General features: G+C 43.0%; 1 protein-coding gene across 2 annotated transcripts in view; it reads right to left on the reverse strand.

The window, feature by feature from the left end:
- LOC135220583 (BTB/POZ domain-containing adapter for CUL3-mediated RhoA degradation protein 2-like) overlaps positions 1-26,283 on the reverse strand; it is a 68,756-nt gene that overhangs the window by 19,255 nt on the left and 23,218 nt on the right. For both annotated transcript variants that reach the window (XM_064257829.1, XM_064257830.1), the window contains exons 4-6: positions 23,774-23,874; positions 22,150-22,361; positions 21,453-21,651 (exon numbers count right to left, since the gene is read on the reverse strand). In XM_064257829.1, coding sequence (XP_064113899.1) covers positions 21,453-21,651; positions 22,150-22,361; positions 23,774-23,874 — 512 coding nt within the window. The remainder of the gene's footprint in view (positions 1-21,452; positions 21,652-22,149; positions 22,362-23,773; positions 23,875-26,283) is intronic.

Here is a 26,283-nt window from a genome sequence, read left to right on the forward strand (position 1 = left end):
TTTTACCCAGTCTGACACTGGGGCATATGAAATTGTTGGAGGGATAGTGCAGGCTAATTTGGCAGCAGAGTCTGCATATTCATTTCCTTTTATTCCCACGTGTGCTGGGATCCAACATATTTCCATTGATATTCCTGATTGGAGGAGTTGATGAATTTTTATTTGAATTTCCTGTACTATTTGGTTTCCTGGTTATACTGTCTTATTGCATCTATAGCGCTACGTGAGTCATGAAAATAACAGAGACACTTGCTTTTGCCTCAGATATCATATCTAGAGCCATCTGTATGGCTGTGACTTCAGCAGTAAATACTGATTGGATATTGAAGGTAGGCTTTTTTTACTTAACATATTTTTCGAATATGCAGATGCTCCTACTCCAACATTATTTTTGGAGCCGTCTGTATATATCATAAATTTGTCGCCTTTTCTTCTAATGTGCTCCAAAGCATGTTGGCGGTACATTTCCGTACTTGTCATTTGTTTTTTGTATTTTTGTAGTAAGACAGGGAGGTACATATCTTTACTCTATTTAAAATCCATGGTGGTGGCAATTCCATTGGTGGGTGAAAAATTGGATTCATATTATGTATGTTCATTATGTATCTAGCTCTTTTTGGGAAAGAGCTAGTAACTATTAACTGCTGTTACTTGATTACAGTTTTGGAAGCAGAGTAAGTTGCAGGAGACGATCCTGCTTGCATTGAAAGACCTCTTTTGTATTGTTATTAAATTACGGTGATGTTTTAAGGGCAAAACACCTGCCTCCACCAAAAGTGAGTTTGTTGGGGACGATCGGAAAGCTCCTGTGCACAATCGCACGCCTTCATGGTGCACTGCATCGAGAGATTTTAATGCAGATTCTGAGGCGGATGAATATATTGGACAGCAGTAATCTATTATGGATAAGACTGTTGCCTTATATATCATTAATAAAATGTCTCGCTTTGCTCCCCAATTAGTGAGAGATAACTTTTTTAATATGGCAAGGGCTTTGATGCCCTTGGCTTTAATGTATTTGATGTGCTCTTTCCATTTAAATGTTGATCAAATATTACTCCTAGATACTTGATTTTGTTTTTGTACAAAATTGTATTTCAGTGCATATAAAGATGCAGTTTGATTGTTTGGTTCTTCATCCACCTTTTGTCTTTGTAGAAGACGATTGCTTTTGTTTTATCAGTTGAAAATTTAAATCCAACTGAATTTGCCCAACTACATATATTTGAAATGGCAGTACTGAGAACTCTCTGAGCATGTCTCAGATTACTACTCGTATAGTAAATGACAAAGTCATCAACATATAAACTGTTTTTTACACCACTTGGTAAATTTATAGTAATGTCATTGATTGCTAAAGCAAACAATGTACAGCTCAAGACACTACCTTGAGGGACCTTCCTTTTCCAGTTTATAGGTTACTGAGTAGGAATTTTCTACTCTTACTTGAAAAGTTCTGTTTGTTAAGAAGTTCTTAATAAATATTGGTAAGTGGCCTCTTAGTCCCTTGGAGTGGAGTTTTGCATGATGTTATGTTCCATGTTGTTATCGTATGCTTTTTCTATATAAAAAAATATAGCTACTGTTAATTTCTTTTGTTCAAAAAGCCTTTTTTGATATGATCTTCTAAATGTGTTAAGGGATCTAGGGTTGATCTGCCAGCTATTGAACCAGATTGTGTTGGTGTTAAAATGGATTCTTTGGTTATTACATACGTTAATCGTGCATTAACCATTTTTTCTAAGATTTTGCATAGGCAACTTGTTAGAGATATCGGTCTATAATTGGATGGATTACTTGCATCCTTTCCTGGTTTGTTTATTGGAATAATTATGGCATGTTTCCATTTATCAGGAAAGACACGTTTTAGCCAGATACTATTGTAAAATTTAATAAAATATGATTTTAGCTATAGGAGCTAATTTTTTATCATTTCAAATGATATTTTATCATATCCTGGTGCAGAGGGATGACAAGAGTTGATGGCATTATCTAGTTCATCCATGTTAAAAATATAGTTATATTCCAGGTCTTCAAGAGTTTCAAAATTGAGTATTATATTTTCTTTTTGTTTTCTGATACTTTGAAAATGTGTATCTAGGCTGGAGTAAGCACTGATGTTTTTCAAAATGTTTCCCAATTATGTTTGATATTTCATAAGTATCATGGTATATTTTTCCATTTAAATGTATTGCACTTCTTGGAGGTCTTATATGTTTTCCATTGATTTTCCTTATCTTTTGCCAGACATCCCTTGTGGATGTGTTTGAAGATATGTTTGAGACATATTCCTTCCATGATGCGATTTTTTCAGCTATTACCGTTTTTCTAAATTTGGCTGTATATTTGTTATATAGTGGTTTAATGTGGTTAATTGTTATGTTTGTTATAACTATTTTGTTTAATATGTTTATACTATAGGGCATTTTGTTGAGTGATTTAAGGCGAGTTTTGAGTCTGTTTAGATGCGACTCAATATATGTTTTATTTTACTTAATGTTGTTAATGTTGGATTCCACCATGGGACAGGGGATTTTGTGGAATGTGTTTTGGTTTTTTGGAATACTTTTATCTGCAGCATTTATTATGAAGTTTGAGAAGGATTCACATGTAGTATTGTGATCTTCATTATGTGGGAATGGTGGTATGTTTCGTGTGTATAGGAAATATTTATCCCACGTTAGCTTTTTGGATATTATATCTTGTAGGTGGCAATATTTTGACATTTACTCAAGTAGTTCAGAATGATTGGGAAATGGTCACTTGTGTATGAATCGTCTAGGACGTTCCATTCAAATTCTTTCTCCGCTACATCATTTGAACATAATGAAATGTCAATGAAGAAAAGGTTAGGTGTGTATTTGAAAAATATGTTGGAACTTCGCTTTCATTGAGACAATACAGATTGTGTTTCATTATAGTATTCTCTATGTTGATTCCGGATGTGTCAGTGGGGGTTATTAATATCCCATAATGGATTATGTGCATTAAAATCTCCTACTATAAGTAGTGGTTCCTGTATACTTTTGCTAATAAGTTCAGAAAAATCACTGAAATTTGCATTGAAATTTGGTTGGTTATATAAATTACAAATAGTAATTTTACTTTTATCAGGCATATACAGTTTAATTGATGTTATTTGATATGGCATAGATGGTATGTCAACAGGTTCATATGTAATGCTATTATGAACGTATATGGCTGTGCCTAATTTTCCACCGTCAGTTGGTGAATAACAGGCAATTTTATAGTGTTGGATATTTGTAGGGTTACTTCCTATATGTTGTAGACATATGTACATTGGGTTGTGGTTCTCGTTATGATTCTTGTAATTCACCCAGACGTAGTCGGGTTAAGAGACCATTTATATTCCATTGAATGATTTTATATTCCATTATTGGGAGGAATTGGTGTTAAATTCTGTAAATTGATTGCTGATTTTACTTTATCTCGTAGTTTATATGCATTTGAATTTATTTGTGGTTTTTTAATCGTTGTATTTGTATGTTGGTTATTAGATTCTGCAGTTGTTTGTTTTTCATAGTTGAATATTAATAAGTCTATTTTTTGATTTTATAATTTCCTTTTTTGTATTTTAAGGATTCAGAACATAATTAGTTCTTATGTTGGTGTGTTAAAGGGCACCTCCTTAATTTGGTAAAATTGTCAATACAATTTCGTACTGTGTCCTCTGTCTTGGTAGTTATTGGTTATATCTACTTACAAAGCATTCATTACAACCACAAGATGAAGCATGTTTGGTAATGTTAATTATTGGTTCAGAAGTTTTTGGTCTACGCTTTAGAAATTTCTGGTTTGTAATTCTATTGTTCCTTTTCTGTAGTGATAAGGACTGTTGGTTTGAGGGGTTATTTGTTTTGTTGTTGTTAATGGGATATTTCGGTCTTGTGGATGGTTGGGGGTGATAGTTATATTTTGGTTTGGTTTAATGGTATGATTTTCATTAGTATTATTTGATGGAAATTGTAAAGAGTGATCTTTACTGTCCAGATGTTGGCTGTTTGATTGAGATTGAGGGTAATTGTGTATTTCCACTTGTGATGAGGTTAGTTTAATATCTTTTTTTAAAATGTTCTCCTGGTGTAGTTGGAGTCTCTCTGGATTGATTGTAATTTTCAATATTTACTTTTTTCCCTTAGGTGGGGTTCTTTCTAGAATTCTTTTCTTTTTGCCAGTTCGATTATCATCATTATTTAATTCTTCTTCTATTGGAAGTTCTTTTCCAAGGATAACTGAATCATCTATGTTGGTGGTGGTATTGGTTGTTGTAATATCACTTTTATTTTGGGTTTCAGTATTATTGGTATGAAATCCAGTTTCCATGTTTATACTATCTTGTTTGTCATTGTGCTGTTTGATGTCTTTGATTTTTAGTCACATTTGAAAAGGTGGGGGTTTTGGATGGATTGTTAACGCCTCTTACTTTTAGCTCAAGTCTGGCTTCCATGACTGACATTCCTGTCCTATTTATTAACAACTGAAGTTCTGTGTTATATTGGTAAATGAACACTCCTTAGATTTTGCGTGATGGGCTAGTCCACAATTAATACATTTTGATTGTTTACAGTTCCAATTAGTGGTATGGTCATCTGATGCACAGACCTGCACATATAGCTTTATTACGGCATCTTTTGTATGTGTGTCCATACCTTGAGCACTGTGTACATTGTAATGGTTTAGGAACAAAAGGACGAACTTCTCTATTTTGTCCAAGAATTTTTATTTTAAATGGTAAGTCTTGGCCTGTAAATTTTATTTTGGCAATGTTGATATTTTACTTTTATCTTTCCTACTTGAAATAGAGTATATTTCTAAATCGTGGATATTGTTATATCTCAATTTTAGGGAGTCTAGCAATAGTTGTTTTGAAGGAAGCTCCTGCTCGCTATTGGGTAGGATGACTGACCCTGTACATAATTCAATGTTTCATGGCTTGTAATTATTACCTTTATATTATTTATTTCTGTTATACTTAAAAAGGCAGTGGACTGCTTTTTATTGGTTACTTGGATCAAGCCATTCATTGTCCTTGATGTGTCTGCATTCCATGTCTTGTGTTGGATATATGTTAAGTAATTTGTTTTCTAGCCATCGCTGCTGGAGATTTTGTTGTCAGCTTTGAGGACTAGAAATCTTGACCAATTATCTGGTCCAAAGAGGTCATCAAAATGTACCAATGTGGGATTAAGTCGGTAATTTTTGTTTCTTTTTGGTCCTTGTTTTATGTATGTTGCTTGTCTATTATGATTTTTATATTTTTCTGTATTGCTGAGAGGATTATTTGTCTCTAATTCAGAATTATTGTTCATCATATATGGTTCCATTGTTACGATATTGGAGTTTACCAATTTATTTTTGTTTGTTTCTTTGTATTTATGCACTCTATTTGGTTTTCTGGCTCTGCTGCTTTGTTTACTTGGAACAAGGGTGTTCCTTTGTATCTATAGTACTTTCACTACTTGTGGCAGTACCTAGGAAATTCGGGAGTGACGTGCCAATGGTCATCAACTGTGCCGTAGTTTTTCCATCATGGGGCCCAGGGGTACTCAAATCATTTATTTCACAGTTCATAAATTTTGAGTTTTTACACACACACACACACAGACAGACCACACACACACACACACACACACACACACACACACACACACACACAAAATTCTTGAAAAGATATCATTGGCCCTTCGCGAAGTTAAATTTTCTGCCAAAGGCACAAGTGAGAAAGGACTCCCAAATGTCCGCATCCCTACCCTACCCCAAAAGGGGATGGCATAACATGATTAGTATGGCCCAAGTGTAAGCAGAACCCGCTTGCTAGGACTAAGAGTATTATGTTAATACAATTATCCCCATCCTAATCACATTATGGGCAAACTGGATAGAATGCCGAGAGTTCTATTCCTAGAACCAGGCCCCCCCTGGAATCCGTGGTCCAGCTCCACAGAATAGTTCCGCCTGAAAAACAGGTCCGAACATTGTCGGGTAGATGATGGATCTACCACAGTTCTCACTATTTAGCTTCGGATTTAACTCCACGTTAAGCCATATGTTTTCTCATTTATTTGCTTTCAAAAATTTTGGCAAAAAATGGAAAGGTCCACATAGTTTACTCGAAAAATATATAATGTCATATGGGACTCTTGGGTTCGAACCTGGGAAGAGATTCCTGAGGTTCGAGAGCCCCCTCACCACGTCAAGGTGGTCCCAAAATGAGGGGGTCAAAGAAGGCAAGGAAACATGAATAAGGGTAGCCTCCTACACTGGGACATTTTCTCCGAGACTTACGAGAACTTTTAGATGGGTTTTGGGACTGCATTATAAAAATCAAAACACAAAACACACCAAAAAATATGATATTGTAATGATACAATTAAGTTTGTTCATACTTACCTGGCAGATATATATATAGCTGTATTTTTCCGAATCAGACAGAAATTTAAACACTTATGACACACGCAGTGGGAGTCAGGTGGTTAGTACCCATTCCCGCCGCTGGGAGCGGGTGGGTTATCAGGAACCATTCCCATTTTCTCTATTCAATAAATTTTTATTTCCTCCACTGTTCCTCCTGAGGGGAGGGAAGCCGGTGGCGGGTGGCCGCTACTTGATTGTATATATATCTGTCCAGGTAACAAGTATGAACAAACTTAAGAATTGTATCATTACAATATCATTTTGTTCATGAAACTTACCTGTCAGATATATATATAGCTGAATCCCACCTTTGGTGGTGGGAGTAGACAGAATAGAAGATTTTAGGAAACATATATATGCAGATAATTGATATCTTGGTTCCTTACCTGTTAGCATAGCTGACTTCGTGGTTACTGCCGCGTAAGTCTGCTTGCGCTACTAGTTGCCAGCAAGGTAGAGACCTATAAAGCTGGTGCACTCCAGATGATCTGTCAACAGGGGCGAGACCACGACGTGACTAGACCATTGACCATACAAATGAGGGCAACGAAGTAAAACCAAACCACCTGGCGTAGCCTACCAAAAGTATCCCACTTAGACTAAGCTAATGGAAGGGAGATCCGCCGCAGGCAGTCAACCCCACAACCATAACACAAGTTAAAAACTCCCCTAACCATTAAAGGATGAGTAACAATTTTCGTATGTTGCTTTCACCTCCCGCAGGTAGTGTGAAGCGAACACCGAATTGCTTCGCCAATAAGTGGCGCCCAAAATATCTTTGATTGCCATATTTTTGTGAAAAGCCACCGAAGTAGCAATAGCCCTCAACTCGTGGGCTTTCACTTTCAGAAGCTCCATGTCACTTTCACTACACTTTTCATGGGCTTCCTTAACCGTACTTCTTAAGAAGAACGCCAGTGCGTTCTTCGACATCGGAAGATCTGGTTTTTTCCCAGAGCACCACAAGTTCTCCGAAGAGCCTCTGCATGCTCTGGTTCTCTGCAAATAAAACTTGAGCGCCCTGACAGGACACAGGACTCTCTCAGCTTCAGGTCCCACTAGCTCCGACAACCCTTTGATCTCGAACGTCCTCGGCCAAGGGTTGGAAGGGTTCTCGTTCTTTGCTAAGAACGTAGGACTTAAGGAACAAACTGCGCTATGATCCTTGAACCCAATGTGCTTGCTTATGACTTGAATTTCGCTAACCCTCTTCGCCGTCGCCAGAGCGGTTAGGAAAATGGTCTTCTTAGTAAGATTCCTAAGCGAGGCTAAATGGAGCGGTTCAAATTGACTCGACATGAGAAACTTAAGTACCACGATGGTACTTTCGGTTGGAGAACTTTCACAGTCTCAAATGATCTAATGAGATCATGAATGTCTCTATCATTCGCTAAGTCGAGTCCTCTATGCCTGAAGACCACAGAAAGCACGCTTCTGTAGCCTTTAATCGTGGGAACGGCTAGTTTCGCTTCTTTCCTAAGGTGAAGAAGGAAATCTGCTATCTGGCTCACAGAGGTTGAGGTGGAGGAAATGCCCTTCTTTCTGCACCAACTTCTAAAGACAGCCCACTTTGATTGGTAAACTGCGATTGAGGAGGGCCTCCTTGCGGTGGCAATCGCCGTTGCCACAGGTCTTGAAAAACCCCTCGCTCTGGCCAACTTCTTGATAGTCTGAACGCAGTCAGACTCAGAGCGGGGAGGTTTTTGTGGTACCTCTCGAAGTGGGGCTGTCTGAGTAGAGCTTTCCTTAGGGGCGAGTCCTTGGAAAGTCTACCAAAAGGGAAAAAAAAAAAAGGAACAACTTCCACCTCCGTGAACCAGTCGACCGCTGGCCAGAAGGGTGCAATGAGAGTCATCCTCGCTCCTTCTGATGCAGCGAACTTCCTCATCACTTCCCGAGGATTTTGAATGGGGGAAAAGCGTAAATGTCTAGTCCCGACCAATTCCACAGTAGGGCGTCTACTGCCACTGCTCCCGGGTCCAGAACTGGGGAGCAATACAGCGGAAGTCTCTTCGTTCGGGAAGTTGCGAAAACGTCCACATGAGGACGTCCCCACAGCTTCCATAGCGCCTGGCATACTTCCTGATGAAGGGTCCATTCCGTCGGCAGAAGCTGTCCTTGCCGACTGAGAAGGTCCGCTCGCACGTTTTCCACGCCTGACACAAATCTTGTCAGAATCGTGACGTTTTGCGACTTCGCCCAAATCAGGATATTCTTCGCGATGGCGAACAGAGAAGGAGAGTGAGTTCCCCCCTGTTTCCTGAGGTATGCCAAGGCTGTGGTGTTGTCCGAGTTTATCTGAACCACTTTGTTGGAGACTTCCTCTTGGAAGAACCTTAGAGCAAGGTAACCGCTGAAAGTTCTTTTAGATTGATGTGCCAGGACACCTGTTCCCTCTCCAGGTGCCTGACACTTCTCTCCCTCCCAGTGTTGCTTCAACCCGTGGAGGACGCGTCGGAGAACAACACTAGGTCGGGGTTCCGAAGCTTGAGCGAAAGTCCTTCCGCAAGCTTCTTTGGATCCAACCACCATTTGAGGTGCTTTTTCCCTTCTTTCGTCAAAAACAAGACCTCTTCTAGATCCTGTTTGCGTGACCAATTGCTTGAGAGGAAGAACTGAAGTGGTCGGAGGTGCAACCTTCCCAGAGAAACAAACTTCTCCAGTGAGGAAATGGTCCCCAGCACTCATCCATTCCCTCACCGAGCATGTTTCCTTCCCTAGAAAGGCCGACACTTTGTCTAGGCATTGAAGTTGTCGCCCCTGGGCGGAAAAGCCCGAAAAGCCACTGAGTCCATCTGAATCCCCAGATAGACTAAGGATTGAGAAGGAGTCAGATGCGACTTTTCGAGATTCACCAGAAGTCCCAGGGACCTCGCTAACGACAGAGTCGTGTGAAGGTCCTTCAGACACCGGTCTTGCAATGAGGCTCGAATAAGCCAGCGCTAGGTAGTAGAGAGATCCTTATTTCCGCAAGATGGAGCCACCTCGCAACGTTCTTCATAAGAACGGTGAACACCATCGGCGCCATGCTGAGACCAAAGCAGAGTGCCCTGAATTGGAAAACCTTCTCTTTCAGGACAAACCGCAGGTATTTTCTTGATCGGGGATGGATGGGGACGTGAAAGTATGCTTCCTGAAGGTCTAAAGAGACCATCCAATCCCCCGGTCTTAAGGCTGCAAGCACGGATTGAGGTGTCTCCATCTTGAACTTCTGCTTGGTAACGAAGCGATTTAGACTGCTGACATCCAGAACGGGGCGCCACCCCCCTGACTGCTTCGGCACTAGAACAGACGGTTGTAAAACCCCCGGAGAACTCCGGTCGAAGACCTGTTCCACCGCCTGCTTCTCGATCATTTGATCTAGTAGATCGTGAAGCACTTTCTGCTTTTCTCCCTGATACGAAGGAGACAAATCCTTTGGTGTCAAAGACAGCGGGGGGTAACTTCAGGAAAGGAATTCTGTACCCCTTCTTGACGATGTCCAGAGACCAAGCGTCGGCACCTCTCTCTTCCCAGGCTCTCGCGAAATGTAGAAGTCTGGCTCCTACCGGTGGCTGAAGGACTTCCCTCTCACTTCTTGCTCTTGGAAGGAGCGGGAGTCTTGCCTCTGAAAGAGCCTCTTCCTCGAGGGGCTGGCTTCGGAAGAAGCAGATCGAAAGGGCTTCGATTTCTTCAAAGCAGAGGACCCAGAAGACGAAGTAGTTGTAGGCTTCCTAGAAGACTGTGCCAGAAGGTCTTGGGTTGCTTTCTCCAGGAGACTGGCAGCTATGTCCTTTACCATAGACTGGGGGAAGAGATGTTCTGAGAAAGGAGCGAAAAGAAGATCCGCTTTTTGCGCTGGCGAGACCGACTTTGCAGTAAAATTGCAAAAAAGTGCTCTCTTCTTAAGCAGTCCCGTGCTGAAATGAGCAGCCAATTCCTCAGAACCATCCCTGACGGCCTTGTCCATGCAAGACAATACACTGGACAGCTCCCCCAGACTGATGGAATCAGAACTCCTGGACCTGGCATCCAAAACTCCTAGGCACCAGTCAAGAAAATTAAAGACCTCTAGTGTCCTGAAGAGGCCTTTAAGGTGAAAGTCTAACTCACTATGCGGCATCCACAATACTACCAAAGTCTCCTTGAGCCGAGGCTGGAAGCTTAACTCCGACGTTTTCTCCCGTCTCATACCACATACCAGCTTTGCCACAAAGTCTTGAAGGTGGTAAAGCGAAAGAAGTCTTGCCTGAAGCTTTCCTCTTTTCCATCCAATCATGGACCTTGCGAAAAGCTTGCTTCGTAGAAAGCGACTTCTTCATTTTCACAAAGCCCGAGATCTTAGTAGCTTTGGATGACGAAAACTGAGAGGGAGGAGTACGTGGAGCTTAAGGTTGGAAAGTGTCTGCAAAGACTGACAGTAGCAAACGAGTCAAAACCTTGTAGTCGTCGAAACTGGCGCCAACTGCTGTTCTTCGTCCACTTCGACGAAAGCGTCACTAATTTCTTCTTCAGACACTGGAGAAGTCGGAGGAAGTAAGGAAGTCATATGAGCTTTCTCAAAAGAGAAAGAGCGGCGAACAGGAAGAGTTCCCGCTTCCGCTTCCGCTTGCGGAGGTGGTAAACTGACATCCGTAGGCGGGCGCTTGGCGTCCGAAGCCAATCTACTGGCGCCGACTGAAGCGCGCTCGACAGCAACAGGTGTACACCTGGCGTCCACTGGCGCTGCGAGCGCGAGCGTCCACTAAAACGCGCTGAGCGTCCACTGGCGCTCGCTTACCTAGCACCGAATCACGCTCGGCGTTCACTAAAGCGCGCTTGACTTTCACAGAAGCGCGCTCGGCATCTAAAGAAACGCACTTCTTATCAACAAGTTTCGTAGCAGCGGAAACGACCGCTTCACGAGAGCGAGAAACGAATTTCTCGCCTCCTCTAGAAAGTTGCTGGGGAGCAGAACGAACTCTAGAGGGAGACTCAAACGGAGAGAGAGACGAGCGAGGAGAGGGAGAGGGAGAACGCCTCGACCTCTTCACAGGAAGATTGTCATACTTCTTACGGCGACGTGGAACAGTCTCTCTCGAAGAAAAAACATCTCGAAGTTGCTGCTGAAGAGACTGGAGAATCTTGCTTGTAGGTGAAGCCTCCTTTTCTGGGGAAGGGCTGATCCTGTGAGCAGGCGAGTGGCGAGGGGACGCCTTCTTCCTACTCCCAGGAACCGACACTTCACGCACCTTAGAGCGACTGCGGCACTCGAAAGAAACATCTAGGAAAGACTCCGCCTCCGAATAATCCTTACGCTTCTTCTGCGGAGGAAAAGCAGCAAACGCACTATCAGGCGACGAGCCAAGTTCCGGAGAACAACTTGGACGTGAAGCGTCCCGAACGCAAGCCGTCCTTTTGAGCGGACGTGATGCGGTATGAGAGCTCCACCCCTTGCGCGGGGAGGAAGCTTCAGAAGAAGAAAAGCACTCCTTGAGAAGACATGCACGCGCACGCTCCTTGGCAGTCTGGGTAGGTTCGTCAGAAGCTGCCGAAGGCACGCCAGATCGGTGGGGGTTCCTTGTAACCCTCCTTCGACTTTCGACATGCTCTCTCCCCGTAACCTGGGAGTCAATCAGAGGTCTAGGTCTAGAGGGGGAATGAGGCCGATCTGACGCACCCTCCACTACACAAGGGGCACTTTCACTGCACTTCTCTTCACTTTTGCTCTCCAGAGCTAACACTTTTGATTCTAAGTTACAAATCGATTCAAGAATTAGCGATAAAGTATTACCTTCCACCGACACTGCTTCAGGGGTCGGAGGCAACACTACAGGGGTAGGAGCATAATCTACAGAAGGAGGGTTAGCAGGAGAATCATTAAAATCTTGCCTACCTGAAACACTCCTGGAGGAAGACCTCCTTAACCTATCTCGCTCAAGTTTCTTAAGATAGGTTTCATACGCCTTCCACTCAGACTCTGTTAATCTATCACACTCCTTACAACGACTTTCAAACGTACATTCATTCCCCCTGCAAACCTTACAAACAGAATGTGGGTCTACTGAAGCTTTCAGTAGCCTACCTCTACATTCGGACATAGAACAAAATCTAGCGCTAGCAGAACTAGACCCTGACATCTTGATCAAAGAAAAATCAATACCAAATTCAAATCAATCCAAAGTCAACGTGTGCCAAGCCACCGATCCAATTCAGATACCAAAGAAAAAACCAAAAGGGATACTCAAGTAGCTAGTAAGTTTCCAAAATCTGGACGGAGGTGCTGCAAACAGGTGTTTCCAGCACCGGCGACAGAAAAATTATGAATAGAAAATGGGAATGGTTCCTGATACCCGCCTCCCAGCGGCGGGAATTGGTACTAACCACCTGACTCCCACTGCGTGTGTCGTAAGTGTTTAAATTTCTGTCGGATTCGGAAAAATACAGCTATATATATATCTGCCAGGTAAGTTTCATGAACAAAACTGTACATACACAGAAACAATCATGAAAACATGGCAAATGGTAAAATCCAGCTGCAGGGAGGAGAGAGTGACACAGATGTCCTCTTCTCAAAGGCGGTAGAAGAAAAACTGATATGCCATGAAGTTGAAGTTGGGTTGCTAGCTTCCCTCTACCTCATCTCCATAACAGACGCCAGGTGCCACCAATTCCTTGCATAAACAATTCTTATTTTTTGCCAGTTTCCAGCTGGTGCCAGATGATTTATCCTAATGTTAAGACCCAGGTTTGTTCCACATGTGAACAATTCATATAAGGATATATGGCAACATAAAAGGAAAAAAATTTAAAACTTAAAATCAGTAAAAAATAATTTAATTCAAGAAAAGATCCAATTTGATGCATACAATTATAAAGACAAGGCTTCATACAACTCTCCAGCTCACCTCCAGGGAGTTGACAGCAAAGAAGTTACTATCTATAAATAATCAATTTGACGAGGGCTCAAAACTAGAAGATATATACACTGTTTCAAGCAGGTGGAAGATTTTCATAAAAAAAAATTGTTTGGAAGATTTTCATAAAAAAAATTGTTTGGAAGACTTTCATAAAAAAAAATTTTTATGGATTATCATTAATCCTTTATACTTCTATGCTTTGCTACTGGCTAAAATACAGATATATGTTATACCCTATCAAAATCTCTAGGGTTATTAAAAGCATGGATATTTTCAATTTTCAAAAGCAAGCAATCTGATATCTATTATCTTTTGTTTATTAACTTTTTTTAATCGCCAGATGAGATTGGAGAAAAGGTAAGATAAAGAGGATGGAGACCTTAGTGGGGGAGACCAAAGGATACATAGGAAAGGTAAAAGGTATTTAACCTTTACAAAACTGATTATGAGTGTCTCTACCACTAGTAGCTACATAATGAATGATCCAACATAAAATGAAAGGAACTTACCTCAAGCATGACACTAATAACTACAACCAAGACGCTTTGTAAGCAAGGGTGCCACCACGGGTCAGCAGGCAGGTTGACTATCATACAACCCAACTGAAGACTCGTCGGAGCTCCCAAGCTGGTCCAACTCATCGACAGTAGTCAATCCTCTCCAGCTCTTCAGTTCTATAACTACTTATTCCATGAAAATGACAATTTGTCGAAAATTGCATTTTTCCTAACTATACAAACCTGAGGTCCTTTAACAATAGGAAGGTAACTAGCGGCAGCTGGGACGGTCGTAAGCTTCGAACAAGGGGAGAACGGTAGTTAACTGCTTGTCCGATCGTGCGCGCGCCCGAGAGGTGAAGAATCACTTTTGCTTTAGGCCCATGCAAAAAGTTGCAGAGTGAGGGGTGGCATGAGGTGGGACTATATGTAAAGGACCTCAGGTTTGTATAGTTAGGAAAAATGCAATTTTCGACAAATTGTCATTTGTTCCGATACGTAATACAAACCCTCGGTCCTTTAACAATAGGAAGACTCACTTCTTGGTGGGAGGAATCTGAGTCTTTTTGGTGAACAGACTGGTGTTCGTCCAACCCTGGAGTGCCTCCCTGGTCGTAAGAGCAAGGGAGGGATCCAAACCTCTGTCCGATTGATCGGGGTGTGCACCGCAGGATCAATGGTCAGACCTCTGGGCCAAGTACTAAGAGAGAGGCAAGCGTATCTCTTCGTACCAGCAAGCAAGAACTTGTTCCTGTTTGCAAGAGACAATCATAAAATGATGGGTTTGTCTCAATTTGGCATCCACTTCCTCCCCCTTGAGGAGGTGGTGGATATTTACTCCTATCCCTACTGAAAGGGATAGGATGGTGCTCTATTGAGTAGCTCACCTTGCATCTCGTCCATTACCCAGCAGGGTGACGACCGTGTCCCTCTACCCAAAGGTAGAGGGAAGAAAAAGATGGGAAGAGGAGCCAGTCACACTCTCATTCCTCATCCATTCTTACGGTCACACCAGGACTCGATGCTGTTCAGCCTGCGAGGGTCTGGGTTAACTACACAACGTGTTGAGCACCACCACGGTTCCCAAGGAAAAAGATCCAAGGAACTGTGGGCAATATCCTGAAGGTAGAAGGAGGTGCATGCGGTCCGGTTGGACCAGGCGCCTGCCTTCATTACCTGCACCACGGAGAAGTTCTTGCGGAACGCGAGAGAATGATGAAGAGGCGTCCACACTCATCCTGGGTGTCGAGTTTCTTCAGACAGCTCCGTCGCACCTTCACAGGACAAAGCAGCATAGCCTTCGTATCGGAGGCGGTGGACGTCCATTAGGGAGGGTATTGTGAAGGACTCGAACCAATCGTCAGTTACCGAAGGGTTCTGAGTCTTCGCTACGAAGATCAGTACGAAATCGAGCGTCACAAATCCCCATCCCTTTGTGCTTGACTTCTCAAGAGAAGTCATGCAGTTACCTAAGACGAAAAGAAGGGAATAGTCGTAGGTGACCTATCTTCTCGACTTTGGTTATGTACAGTACTCATACTGACAAGCTATTAAGACGAAGTAATGATTGCTCTGGAACAACGAACTAAGTCCATAGCATAGTTCGTAACTGACTCGGGCGCTCTGACAGCTGCCGACTGACTGGTTCGGAATCAGTAGCAGTTGTCCAAGCATCCGGGTAAGTCACGTGACCTTCGCCCTTTAAAGAGTTATGCTGAGAGACCAAACAAATAAAATATTTGTTAGTCACCGATGCCGGACGGCGCGGCGATGATTCTCTTAATGCATAAGCTCAAAGGCGAAAGTCAATTGCCTTCAAAAGACCGAGGTCCCTGATGGCAAGAAAATCTCATAGACGTTGAATCTCAGCTTAAGGAGAAACAACACTATGTGACGTTGAAGACGAAGGTAGGCAATGAATGCAACCTACGTCTTCCAGCTGAATCGAGAGAAGGAATCTCAAGATTCTAAACCTGTGCTTACAAATGACTGAAAACGCTAACCGCCATTTCATTGCTGTCCGTTGTGCAATGAAAGCGGGGCGTTCTTCAGTAATGAAACACAGGGGAGAGCCGCTTGAAGAACTGCTTCTCATGGGCTGAACGTTTGGAAGTAGAGCTGGCAGGTGTGGGAGTAGGCGATGTCTTTCAATACATCTGCTAATCCGGGGTGAACAATGAACAATTGTACACCTCCGAATACAAGATATTTTGAGGACAAACTCAGATTCCGCAAAAATCATTCGCATTATCGGGATACGAGCAGCAAGAGACTATTACAGAATTCTGTTACCGTGCGGTAAACAGAAAGATGAGAGTCGAATAGATATCTCTGTTTAAAATTCTCGCAATACCGAAGACGATGAATACTAGCGTTTCTCAGCAGTTAGATGGTATTCATTAAGTATGCGAGAATCCCCGTTAATCAGAGACTTAAGTCCGTGATTGTTGGGCAGAGATACGGTTGTTATTCAATCAAAGCAGGTGAGAAAGACATAAACAACCGTCTATCTCAAAGCGGCAGCTGATACTGAAATGCCTCGGGCAATTCAATACGCAGTAGCTGTCGCTGACTCGTCATCCTGAGTTGCCAAGTAATCCTTTCCACGAAGGAATGCGTTCGGCTAGAACCACCGAGCATAAAAAGATATGCTCGAGCAATTATATTTAAGCGAAACGAATTTCGGTAAATATAAAAGCTAAAATGGTGTTGTTGTGACAACACCATAAGTATATAAAATTGAAACTGGAAACTCCTGGGAGGTTGCAGGCAACCGGGTTGCAGTTCAATTAGAATACTTTTCGTCTAAGTCGCAATCCGTAGAATAACCAGGATATGCGCCTACCCCTCGGACCATTCAACTGCTTAGCAGAATCATGTCGCGAGGTTAATATATGTAGTATATTTGTAGGATTCTGAACAACGATCTCCATCCTAAATTCTTTCCTTCAAGAAAACAAAATAAGGATTGGAGATCGACCACCTTCGTTCTCTATTAAAGAGAGTGAAGGAGAAGTCTTCCTCGAAGGAAAGCTTCAATGGTGAACAGAATACTAAGACGATAGTTCCAGCCAAACTGGATATTCCCGTCCGTTCTTCTCTATTCCGGTTGGTCGCCTACTGTGAGATAGTCTTCTTTCAGCAGCAGTCTTCTTCCTAATGCTAGAAATTCCAGGAATTCGAGCATAGACGAGGTTCCCGATTATCGTGTAACATATCGGGGGGATTCTCGTCTCGCTCACTTTGGACCGTGGTCTCGCCTAAAGTGTTTGGAGATCGTAAGAAACTCTAACACTCTGAATGCGCTAGAAATTCCGTAGAATTCTAAGCAGTCTGCGAAACCCCACCGAATTCGTCAAACGATATCGGCTGGTGGTCCTCTCGATTCCCGTAGAAATCGAGAATGGGGCAGGATCCCTCCTCAACGACCGGGGCTTACGTCAGGTAGGACCCGAAGGTCCAACCTGGTAGCGCAGTCCCCAACGTGGGATCCTACAGAGAAATCTCTGTAGGATCCTTCCCCTTTCCCTCGTAGCCGTAAGGAGAGAGGGAATGGGGGAGGAATTGGATACTCGCTCGCCTTCCCAGTGGAACTAGCAGTTGGAGAAGAGTAGGAGCAGCCATCGCCTTGCGGCGATGGCCTCTCAGAGTCTGGGAAAACGTATCGTCAGGAGAAAACGTTTTTCCCCGAGGAGGGTTACGAACTCTCACTGTAGGTAAGGGTCTGCCGCCACTGTGAACGTCGTCTGGGTGGGGCTGATCGACACCTGACAGGAGAGAGCCGATACCGTCCTCCGACTCATTCCAGTCCTCGTCGAGGTCGAAACCTCTCAGGAGGACCGAAGGAGTATTAAATACGGTGTCCGAAGACACGTAGAAACGCCGCTGTCGCCGTAGAGGAGGTGGAAGTAGCTTGATCGACCGGCCAGAACTGAGAGAGCCTTCTTGTCCGGAGACGAGAGACTCTGGTTCAAGACAGAATAGGCAAGCTCCGATCGCGGCATACCCACCGTCGGTTTGGGTTCCCTCTCGGGCCCCAAAACGACTCGAGCAGAGACATGGGCTCTGCTGGTGGGAGCGGCGATCCTTCCCCCCGGTCGTTGTGCTGACGAATCAGTGCAATAACCTGGGTAAAGTTACTCTGAATCTCGGAAGTTACAGCGTCTTGAGGAGTAGGACCGTCCAGTCCCTCCAACAAGAGCAGCTCCCAGGACCCTCCTCCTTCAGAAGAAGGACCAGCAACAGATCCCTGACGGTTGCCTCCAATCACTTGCGCGTACGTCCTGGTTGGTCCTAAGACCAACCTGGCACGTGCGGTCGTCGTGACGGGATCGTGAGCGGCGCATCTCTCACGATCACTCCTATATACCTCGCTCTTCCTGGCGTATGCCGAGGAAGTTGAAGGTATCGGAGAGACAGAACTGACGCTACCCCCCCTCTCCCCCTGACGGTCGCCTCCAATCACTTGCGCGTTACGTCCTGGTTGGTCCTAAGACCATACGTGGCACGTGCGGCGTCATGACGGGACGTGGAGCGGCCGCACCCTTCCACGATCACTCCTAGCTACCTCGCTCTTCCCGGTGTAGCCCGAGGAAGTTGAAGGTAGTGGAGAGACAGACCTGACGCCCCTCCCCCCCCGCTCGCTGGCAGGACCACGTACGTGGGGGGCTGCAGCCGATCACCAACCCGCGGTGGGGATCGATCTGCAGGCCTGGCCGTGCCGCTCACCTGTGGCGAGCGGCTCAACTGAGCACGTCGACCGGTCCCGTCCCTGTGCGTCAGACGAGCTGCTGCTGGTCACCGTATCCGCCCGGTCCCTGTGGGAGCGGCGGTCAGGTGACCTGCAGAGCTCGCTTTCGCCGTGAGACCGGTGAGCGTCCTCGCGGCACGTCAAAAACCGCTGGTACCAGCCGAGGCTGGTACCGTCGGACGAGGGGACCTGGGGGACCTCTTCCCAGCCTCAACCCGTGGCCGGTCAGAGACCGTCACGTCCACCCGAGGTACGGCTGGTCGCTGCGAGAGCGGCCGCTGGCCTGGCGAGAGTCACCTGAGCGGCTCTCGACAGTCTTCTGCTCCGTGCCTCGGTCATGACGCTGAGCGAACTCAGGCGTCTTAACTTTGGCTGCACGGTCACCCGAAGGAGATCGTACACTCGGAACTTCTCGCGGACGAGAAACCGAGCCGGTACCTGGCTTAGCAGCAGAGCTGCCAAGACCAGGCGAGGGTGTACCAGCGGTAGCCAGCACACCCTTGGTCCCCGTCTTCTTCTTCTTCTCAGAAGGGGAGACGGGCCCGTTCCCGAAGGAACAGGAGGACCAGCAGAAGAACCCCCCCGTCACACCGGAATGTGACGAGCCCTTCGAAGTTCCCGAAGGAGTCTTCTTAGGGGGAATAACAAAACCCGGTTACCAGCTGGTCGCTGCGAGAGCGGCCGCTGGCCTGGCGAGAGTCACCTGAGCGGTTCTCGCCAGCCTTCTGCTCCGTGCCGTGGTCTTGGCGCCGAGCGAACTCTGGCGCCGAAACTTTGGCTGCACGGTCTCCCGAGGGAGAGCGTACACTCGGGATCTCCCGCGAACGAGAGACCGAGCCGGAACCTGGCGTAGCGCATCGCCGCTAGCACCAGGCGAGGAAGTACCAGAGCTAACCGATACTCCTTGGTCCCAGGTTCCTCGTTCATTTCTTCCGTTACGGAATAAGGGGTGACGGGCCCCGCTCCCGAAGGAGGGCAGGAAGGACCAAGCAGAAGGACCCCCCGTCCCACCGGGGTGGGACGGGCCCTTAGAAGTTCACGAAGGAGACTTCTTAGGGGGGGGAGGCTGAGCCTTCTTCTTCTTCGGCTTATGGGCCTTAGAAGTCGAAGGGGAAGAGGCAGCAACAGACGAAGACGAAGATGACACCTCCCTCTTCTTCGTCAGCTCACGCAGGACAGTCGTCAGGTCCTCCATCCAGGCCGGAGTCGGGCCTATTGCCGAAGCAACACGGCCCGACTGCACCTGTCCGGAAGGACCTGGGACTGGGGAAGACACACCATGGGCAGGACCAGCATGGACAGGCGCAGGAACCAGGAGCGACAGGAACAGCAACCAGCTCAGGAGCGGCAGGAACAGCGGCAGCGGTAAACACAGAAGGGACAGCCAAGCCAGTAGCGGGAACCACATCAGCGACCAGGTACGGCAGGCCCAGCCATCGCCTCGTAAATCATCGGCAGCCAGCGTGGTACTGGCGGCCGGTCCAGGGCGAGCTGCTGGAACAGCGAAAGTCTGGGGCAGGCAACACGAAGAAAACACAGGCGGCGGCGGCATAACCCCTCCTCGGTACGGCGGCGACCGGCCTAGAAGCGGCAGACGGCGTCACCGACACAGCATGGGGAGTGTAGACCAGCGGGGGGAAGCAGCATAAGCGGCCGTGAAGGTTGTAGTGGAGACCACTCCAAGGTCACCGCCCCAGACCTCGCTAGACTCTGCAGCAGATCGTGGATGCTAGGCACGCCCTGCAGCCGCAGTGGTCCATACCTGTCCAAGGTCGTCTCCCACGGCTGTAGCACCTGCGGTAGCACAGACAGATTAGTAAGAGGGGTTCCCTCACGCACGGGGGGGAGACATGCCCCACCCCACCCCGAACGGAAGAACCCCGACCCCAAAAAAACAAAATACGAGGAAGCTGAGCGGGGGGGCAGGAAAGAAGACGAAGAATCGGATACCAAGGGAGTCGCGGGAGAGCTTTCCGACGACTTCCTGGCAGACCTTCGCTTCCCACCCACCCCCGCACAGCAGTGAAAAGTAATATGAAAATGAAACAGAATACTGCACTTGCGATTCACTTCATAGAACTTAAAGAGGGAAAAATCAATTCCCGGTAAGAGCGGAAACTTGATCCATAATAATATGATGCTATCATAAATATATATGAAAATGAACAATACTGCACTTGCTATTTTCACTTTCACAGCAATAAATCGTAAGGATTAATTCCCGGGTAAGAGCGGAAATTGATCCAAAATTAAATTTGATGCAATTAATAAATGAAAAATGAAAAGAAAACTGCATTGCGAATCCACTTTCATTGCATTCTATTCATACAAAATAAGAGGCTCTTGCCGAGCGCAATCAAGCTCTCGGCAACGAACGCACAGGGCAAAAATATAATGAAAAAAAGAGTACTTACATCTTTCAATTACACACTTTCGCCCAAAATACATGACTCGGCGCGAGTGCGCCCGCCCTCGGCACCGAGACATAATTCAAGGGTTCAATTCATGAAAAGAGCGGAAATCGCCGTCTCTACGGCGATAGCTCCATGTTGATTCATAATTAAGTAATGAAAATGAAAACAGTGTACTTACAGTTTCATTTTCAAGTCAAACCAAACCATTAGTAGAAAACACAATATAAACAAAGCATACGACGATGAAGCGGGCAGAGAGCGATGACGAACACGTCCTCACACCCGCGGCCGAAAGCAAAAGTGATTCTTCACCTCTCGGGCGCGCGGGCGCAGCGGCACGATCGGACAAGCAGTTAACTACCGTTCTCCCCTTGTTCGAAGCTTACGACCGTCCCAGCTGCCGCTAGTTACCTTCCTATTGTTAAAGGACCGAGGGTTTGTATTACGTATCGGAACAAATGAAACTATTAGCACTAACCTTGGTGTGTTTTCTATCTGTTGCATAAACAATCGATGTACAGCACACTTCAGCTAATTTTTTCCCATGGCCGTAATAAGCCCATAGGCATATTTCGTTGGACCCAATGACATCCTTTATGAATAAAACTCTTTGACTAAAACGAAGGGACAGACGATCAAATAATTCTATATTCTTCAGTAAATTATCATCAGACGTGCTGCAGAAAAAAGTGAAAATGTAAATTACACTACTGCCTCTAAATTAACACCTGTAAATTTCATTTTAAAGTCATTTAATAAAGTAATTTCCATAACACAAAATGGCATCGTATTCATATTGAATTTGCATAAATATTTTTCTTTTTGGAATATCTCCATTGAAAACAGATATTGGCTGACATGAAAGATATTAGCCATAGAAACTAGTTTTATCTCAAAATTTCAATTACTTCAGAAAAAATTTCCAACTATTGTGGGACATAGAGCCGCATGTAATTTAATTGGTGTACATGCATGTATGAATGCGTTCCTGATACAGATATATATGTATATATATAAATTTCCTTAGTACAGATCTTTATCTCTTTAGCTTATATACATATACATACATACATACATACATACATACATACATACATACAGATATATACATACATACATACATACATATATATATATTACACACACACACACATATATATATATATCACCCTTACCTTGTATACGAATATTTATTGTTATGTCTATTAACATGTAACTTTACAACTGGCGTACTGGAAGACTGTATAAGCATTTGTTCTTCTCTTTGGGAAGTGATTAGTGGAACCCTGCAAACAGGATCCTTTTCTGGCTCTTTTTGCTTTATGGCTCCTTCACATACCTCCACTAAATCACTCATGCAGTAATACCGTGCTTCTGCTAACAACTCCTGCAAAGTAATAAGTTTTACAATTAAAGGTAACAAATAGAGTAGTACAGGCAGTCCCCGGTTGTCAGTGGGGTGCTGATAAGGGAAAACCGTTTTCAATTAAAGAATTTAATGCAGGTTTTTCAATAAAATAAAAAAAAATTATGCCTATTTTGTCTACCATACAGAATGTAGTACATGCATGCATGTGTCTTCAGGATCCTCAGGCTTGTCTTAATCATTAACTTAATTTCTCCATAAACTACATATGAGGCACTGAAATCAGAGGCCCTCATTGACATGATTAATGGGCTTTTATGAAATAACATTTGTAACAAAGTTAGCCTCATTTAAACCACATCTATTATATACAATGCAAAAACAGCTATCTAAGAGGGAAGTCAAAGAGCTGAATGCCCTCAGGTGTCTGTGTATGCCTATAGGATGGGTCAGGAGACTAATTAATAATCTGAGGTGTCTGTGTATGCCTATAGGATGGGTCAGGAGACTAATTAATAATCTGAAAATTTTATTAAATAGTAGTGATGATGATGATTTTTATACATAATTTTGCATGAGGCCCATTGGGCCATACATTGCCCAAGCACCGTACATAAATTATACTACTGTTTACATAGTAGTGAAATGGATACTAATAGCCAGGTAATTAAGACTTATTCATACATCCTTAAATGTAGAACAGTCCCAATAAGCAGTTTGTTGGCACTTATAATGTCATACATGCCATTTATTGACATAATTATCAGCAATTATTGGTTATCAGCACTCAGCCAGGAACACAACCCACACCATTTTATTTAATATACCTATCTTAAAATTAAAATTAATGTATACTTCTTTGCTTTTAAATTCAATAATTTTTAAGTTTGTCTGTTTTATAGGTAATTTGGGGTTAGGCTAATCATTATTCCCATGAACACTTTTTCAACCTACTTGCAACACACCTAATCTACTACTCGAATTGACATTAGCATTTTTAAAGTACAGCAGCTGAAGAATAAAAACAAATTAGTACTGGTTTACTACCTTCAGGTAAAACTAAAAGGTAGGGCATAACAGTAGATGAGTCAACAACACTGCTTTATTTCTGCTCTTTAAACTTTGACTGGAAACACTGCTTTAATTCTGCTCTTTAAACTTTGCTCCAGTCAATCATGATTCAATAAAACTGCTATATTTCTGCTTTCTAAACTTTGCTCCAATCAATATAGTAGGTATTCACGCCAACTTACATACTTGAGGCACACATCCATATGTCAACAGTGTACAAAATACAACCTATAGCATTGTTAGCTCAGGTTTCTACTTGACTGCAGGAAACAACAACAAAAACTTGAACTTTCAAAATAGGTAAACAAAAAACCAATCTGCTAAAAATTAAAGATATAAGGTAACAGTTATAAATGTCTTACCTGCAGTTCACGCTGGTTTTCTGGCAAAGGAATCCATTCATCACGCAAATAGTTCAAAATAGTACCGAAATGCTTACCACATCTATCAATTAGAATCCAACCTGAAATTTAAGCAAAACACACTTGTTCAACAAACAGATCTCAATTACTCAATGTGTCACAAAGATACATTAACCCTTAAATGCCGAAGCGGTAAAAAAAAAATGTCTCCCGTGTGCCGGAGGTGTTTCAAGAGTGAGCGCGGAAGCGGAAAAAATATTTTTTTCAAAAAATCAAAACGCGCTTAGTTTTCAAGATTAAGAGTTCATTTTTGGCTCCTTTTTTTGTCATTGGCTGGAGTTTAGTATGCAACCATCAGAAATGAAAAAAAATTATCATTATCATTTATAAATAATGCGATATATGATAGCGCAAAAACGAAATTTCATATATATATATATATAATTGTATTCAAATCGCGCTGTGCGCGAAATGGTTAAATGTAACAAGTTACTTTTTTTTTCGTTGTAATGTACACTAAATTGCGATCATTTTGGTATAAACACATTGTAAAACGATAAAACCAACACAGTGAAAATATCATCACAAAATAATGCATGAATTCGTAACGAATGGACGTAAACAAATATTTTTTTCAAAAATTCACCATAAATCTAAATATTGTCCTAGAGACTTCCAATTTCCTTCAAAATGAAGACAAATGATTGAATATTACTATACTGTAAGAATATTAGCTTACAAATGCAGTTTTCAACCATATCTGACGAGTTAAAGTTGACCGAATGTCGAATTTTTTTATATGCAATTATTTCGGAAATAAGAAAAGCTACAACCTTCAAATATTTTTTGTTTTATTCTACATGAAATTGCGCACATTTTCATATATAAAACTCTAGGAAATGCCTAATATGAAACGGAGCAAATATTCCGAGAATGGGACGTACGCATTTTGGAGATTTGTGGCGGAGAATCCCCGCGCGGAGGGAAGGAAAGTTTTTTTTTTTTTTTAAATTCACCATAAATCTAAATATTGTGCTAGAGACTTCGAATTTGTTTCAAAATGAAGATAAATGACTGAATATTACTAGACTGTAAGAGTTTTAGCTTACAATTGCGTTTTTCGACCATTTCAATAGAGTCAAAGTTGACCGAACGTGGTTTTTTTTCTATTTATCGTGATTTATATGCAAATATTTCAAAAATTAGAAAAGCTACAACCTTCAATTACTTTTAGTTGTATTCTACATGAAATTGCGCACATTTTCATATATAAAATCTTATGTAACGGCTAATTTAAAATGGTGCAAACATTACCACAATCGCACGTATGATTTTTTCGGAAGAGTTACCGTGCGGGCGTAAAGAAAATGTTATTTTTTTCATAAATTCACCATAAATCAAAATATTGTGCTAGATACTTCCAATTTGTTGCAAAATGAAGGTAAATGCTTGAATATTACTAGAATATAAGCGTTTTAGCTTACAATTGCGTTTTTCGACCATTTCGGTAGAGTCAAAGTTGACCGAAGGTTGAAAATTTGTCACTTATCATTTTTTATATGAAAATATTTCAAAATTGATAAAAGCTACAACCATGGGTTGTTTTTAGTTGTATTGTGCATGAAATTGCGCACATTTTCATATATAAAACTTTATGTAACGGCTAATTTAAAATGGTGCAAACATTACCACAATCGCATGTATGATTTTTTTCGGAAGAGTTACCACGCTGACGTAAGGAAAAAGTTTTTTCATAAATTCACCATAAATCGAAATATTGTGCTAGAGACTTCCAATTAGTTGCAAAATTAAGGTAAATGATTGAATATTACTAAAATATAAGAGTTTTAGCTTACAATTGCATTTTTCGACCATTTCGGTAGAGTCCAAGTTGACCGAAGGTTGAAATTTTGGCACTTATCGTTTTTTATATGAAAATATCTCAAAACTGATAAAAGCTACAATCATGAGAATTTTTTTTTTTTTTGTATTCTACATAAAAATGCGCACATTTTCATATATAATACTCCATGTAGCGGCTAATTTAAAATGGTACAACAATTATGTCAAAGTGACAAAATAATTTCAGAGATGTGTCACAGATACTTTTTAGTGCGGCAAGAAAGAAATTCGCGCTTGCACGCCTGTGTAACGATTGTAAACAAAACAACACCTTGATCCGTGAACTCCCAGCTCCCCCCACCCCAAGGCGCTGATTCAAGAGTTTTCGGCTGGTAGGCCTAAAAGTATTTTTCCACGAATTTTTAAAAAAACTTTTATATGTCGACGTAAAATACGTCCAGTCGGCACCCGAGACACAAAAAATGTTGACGTAAAATACGTCCAGTCGGCGTTTAAGGGTTAACAACAGAAAATGTTCATTATATATTTCTTAATGACTAATCTATAACACTCATATAGTACTGACATTATCTACCAACCAACATCAGCAAATGAAAAATTCATAACTTATGGATCACAGCAAGGAGGAACAATTGACTGAACTTTTG

Source organism: Macrobrachium nipponense, chromosome 2 (assembly GCF_015104395.2).
Source record: "Macrobrachium nipponense isolate FS-2020 chromosome 2, ASM1510439v2, whole genome shotgun sequence".
Classification (NCBI taxonomy): Eukaryota; Metazoa; Arthropoda; class Malacostraca; order Decapoda; family Palaemonidae; genus Macrobrachium; species Macrobrachium nipponense.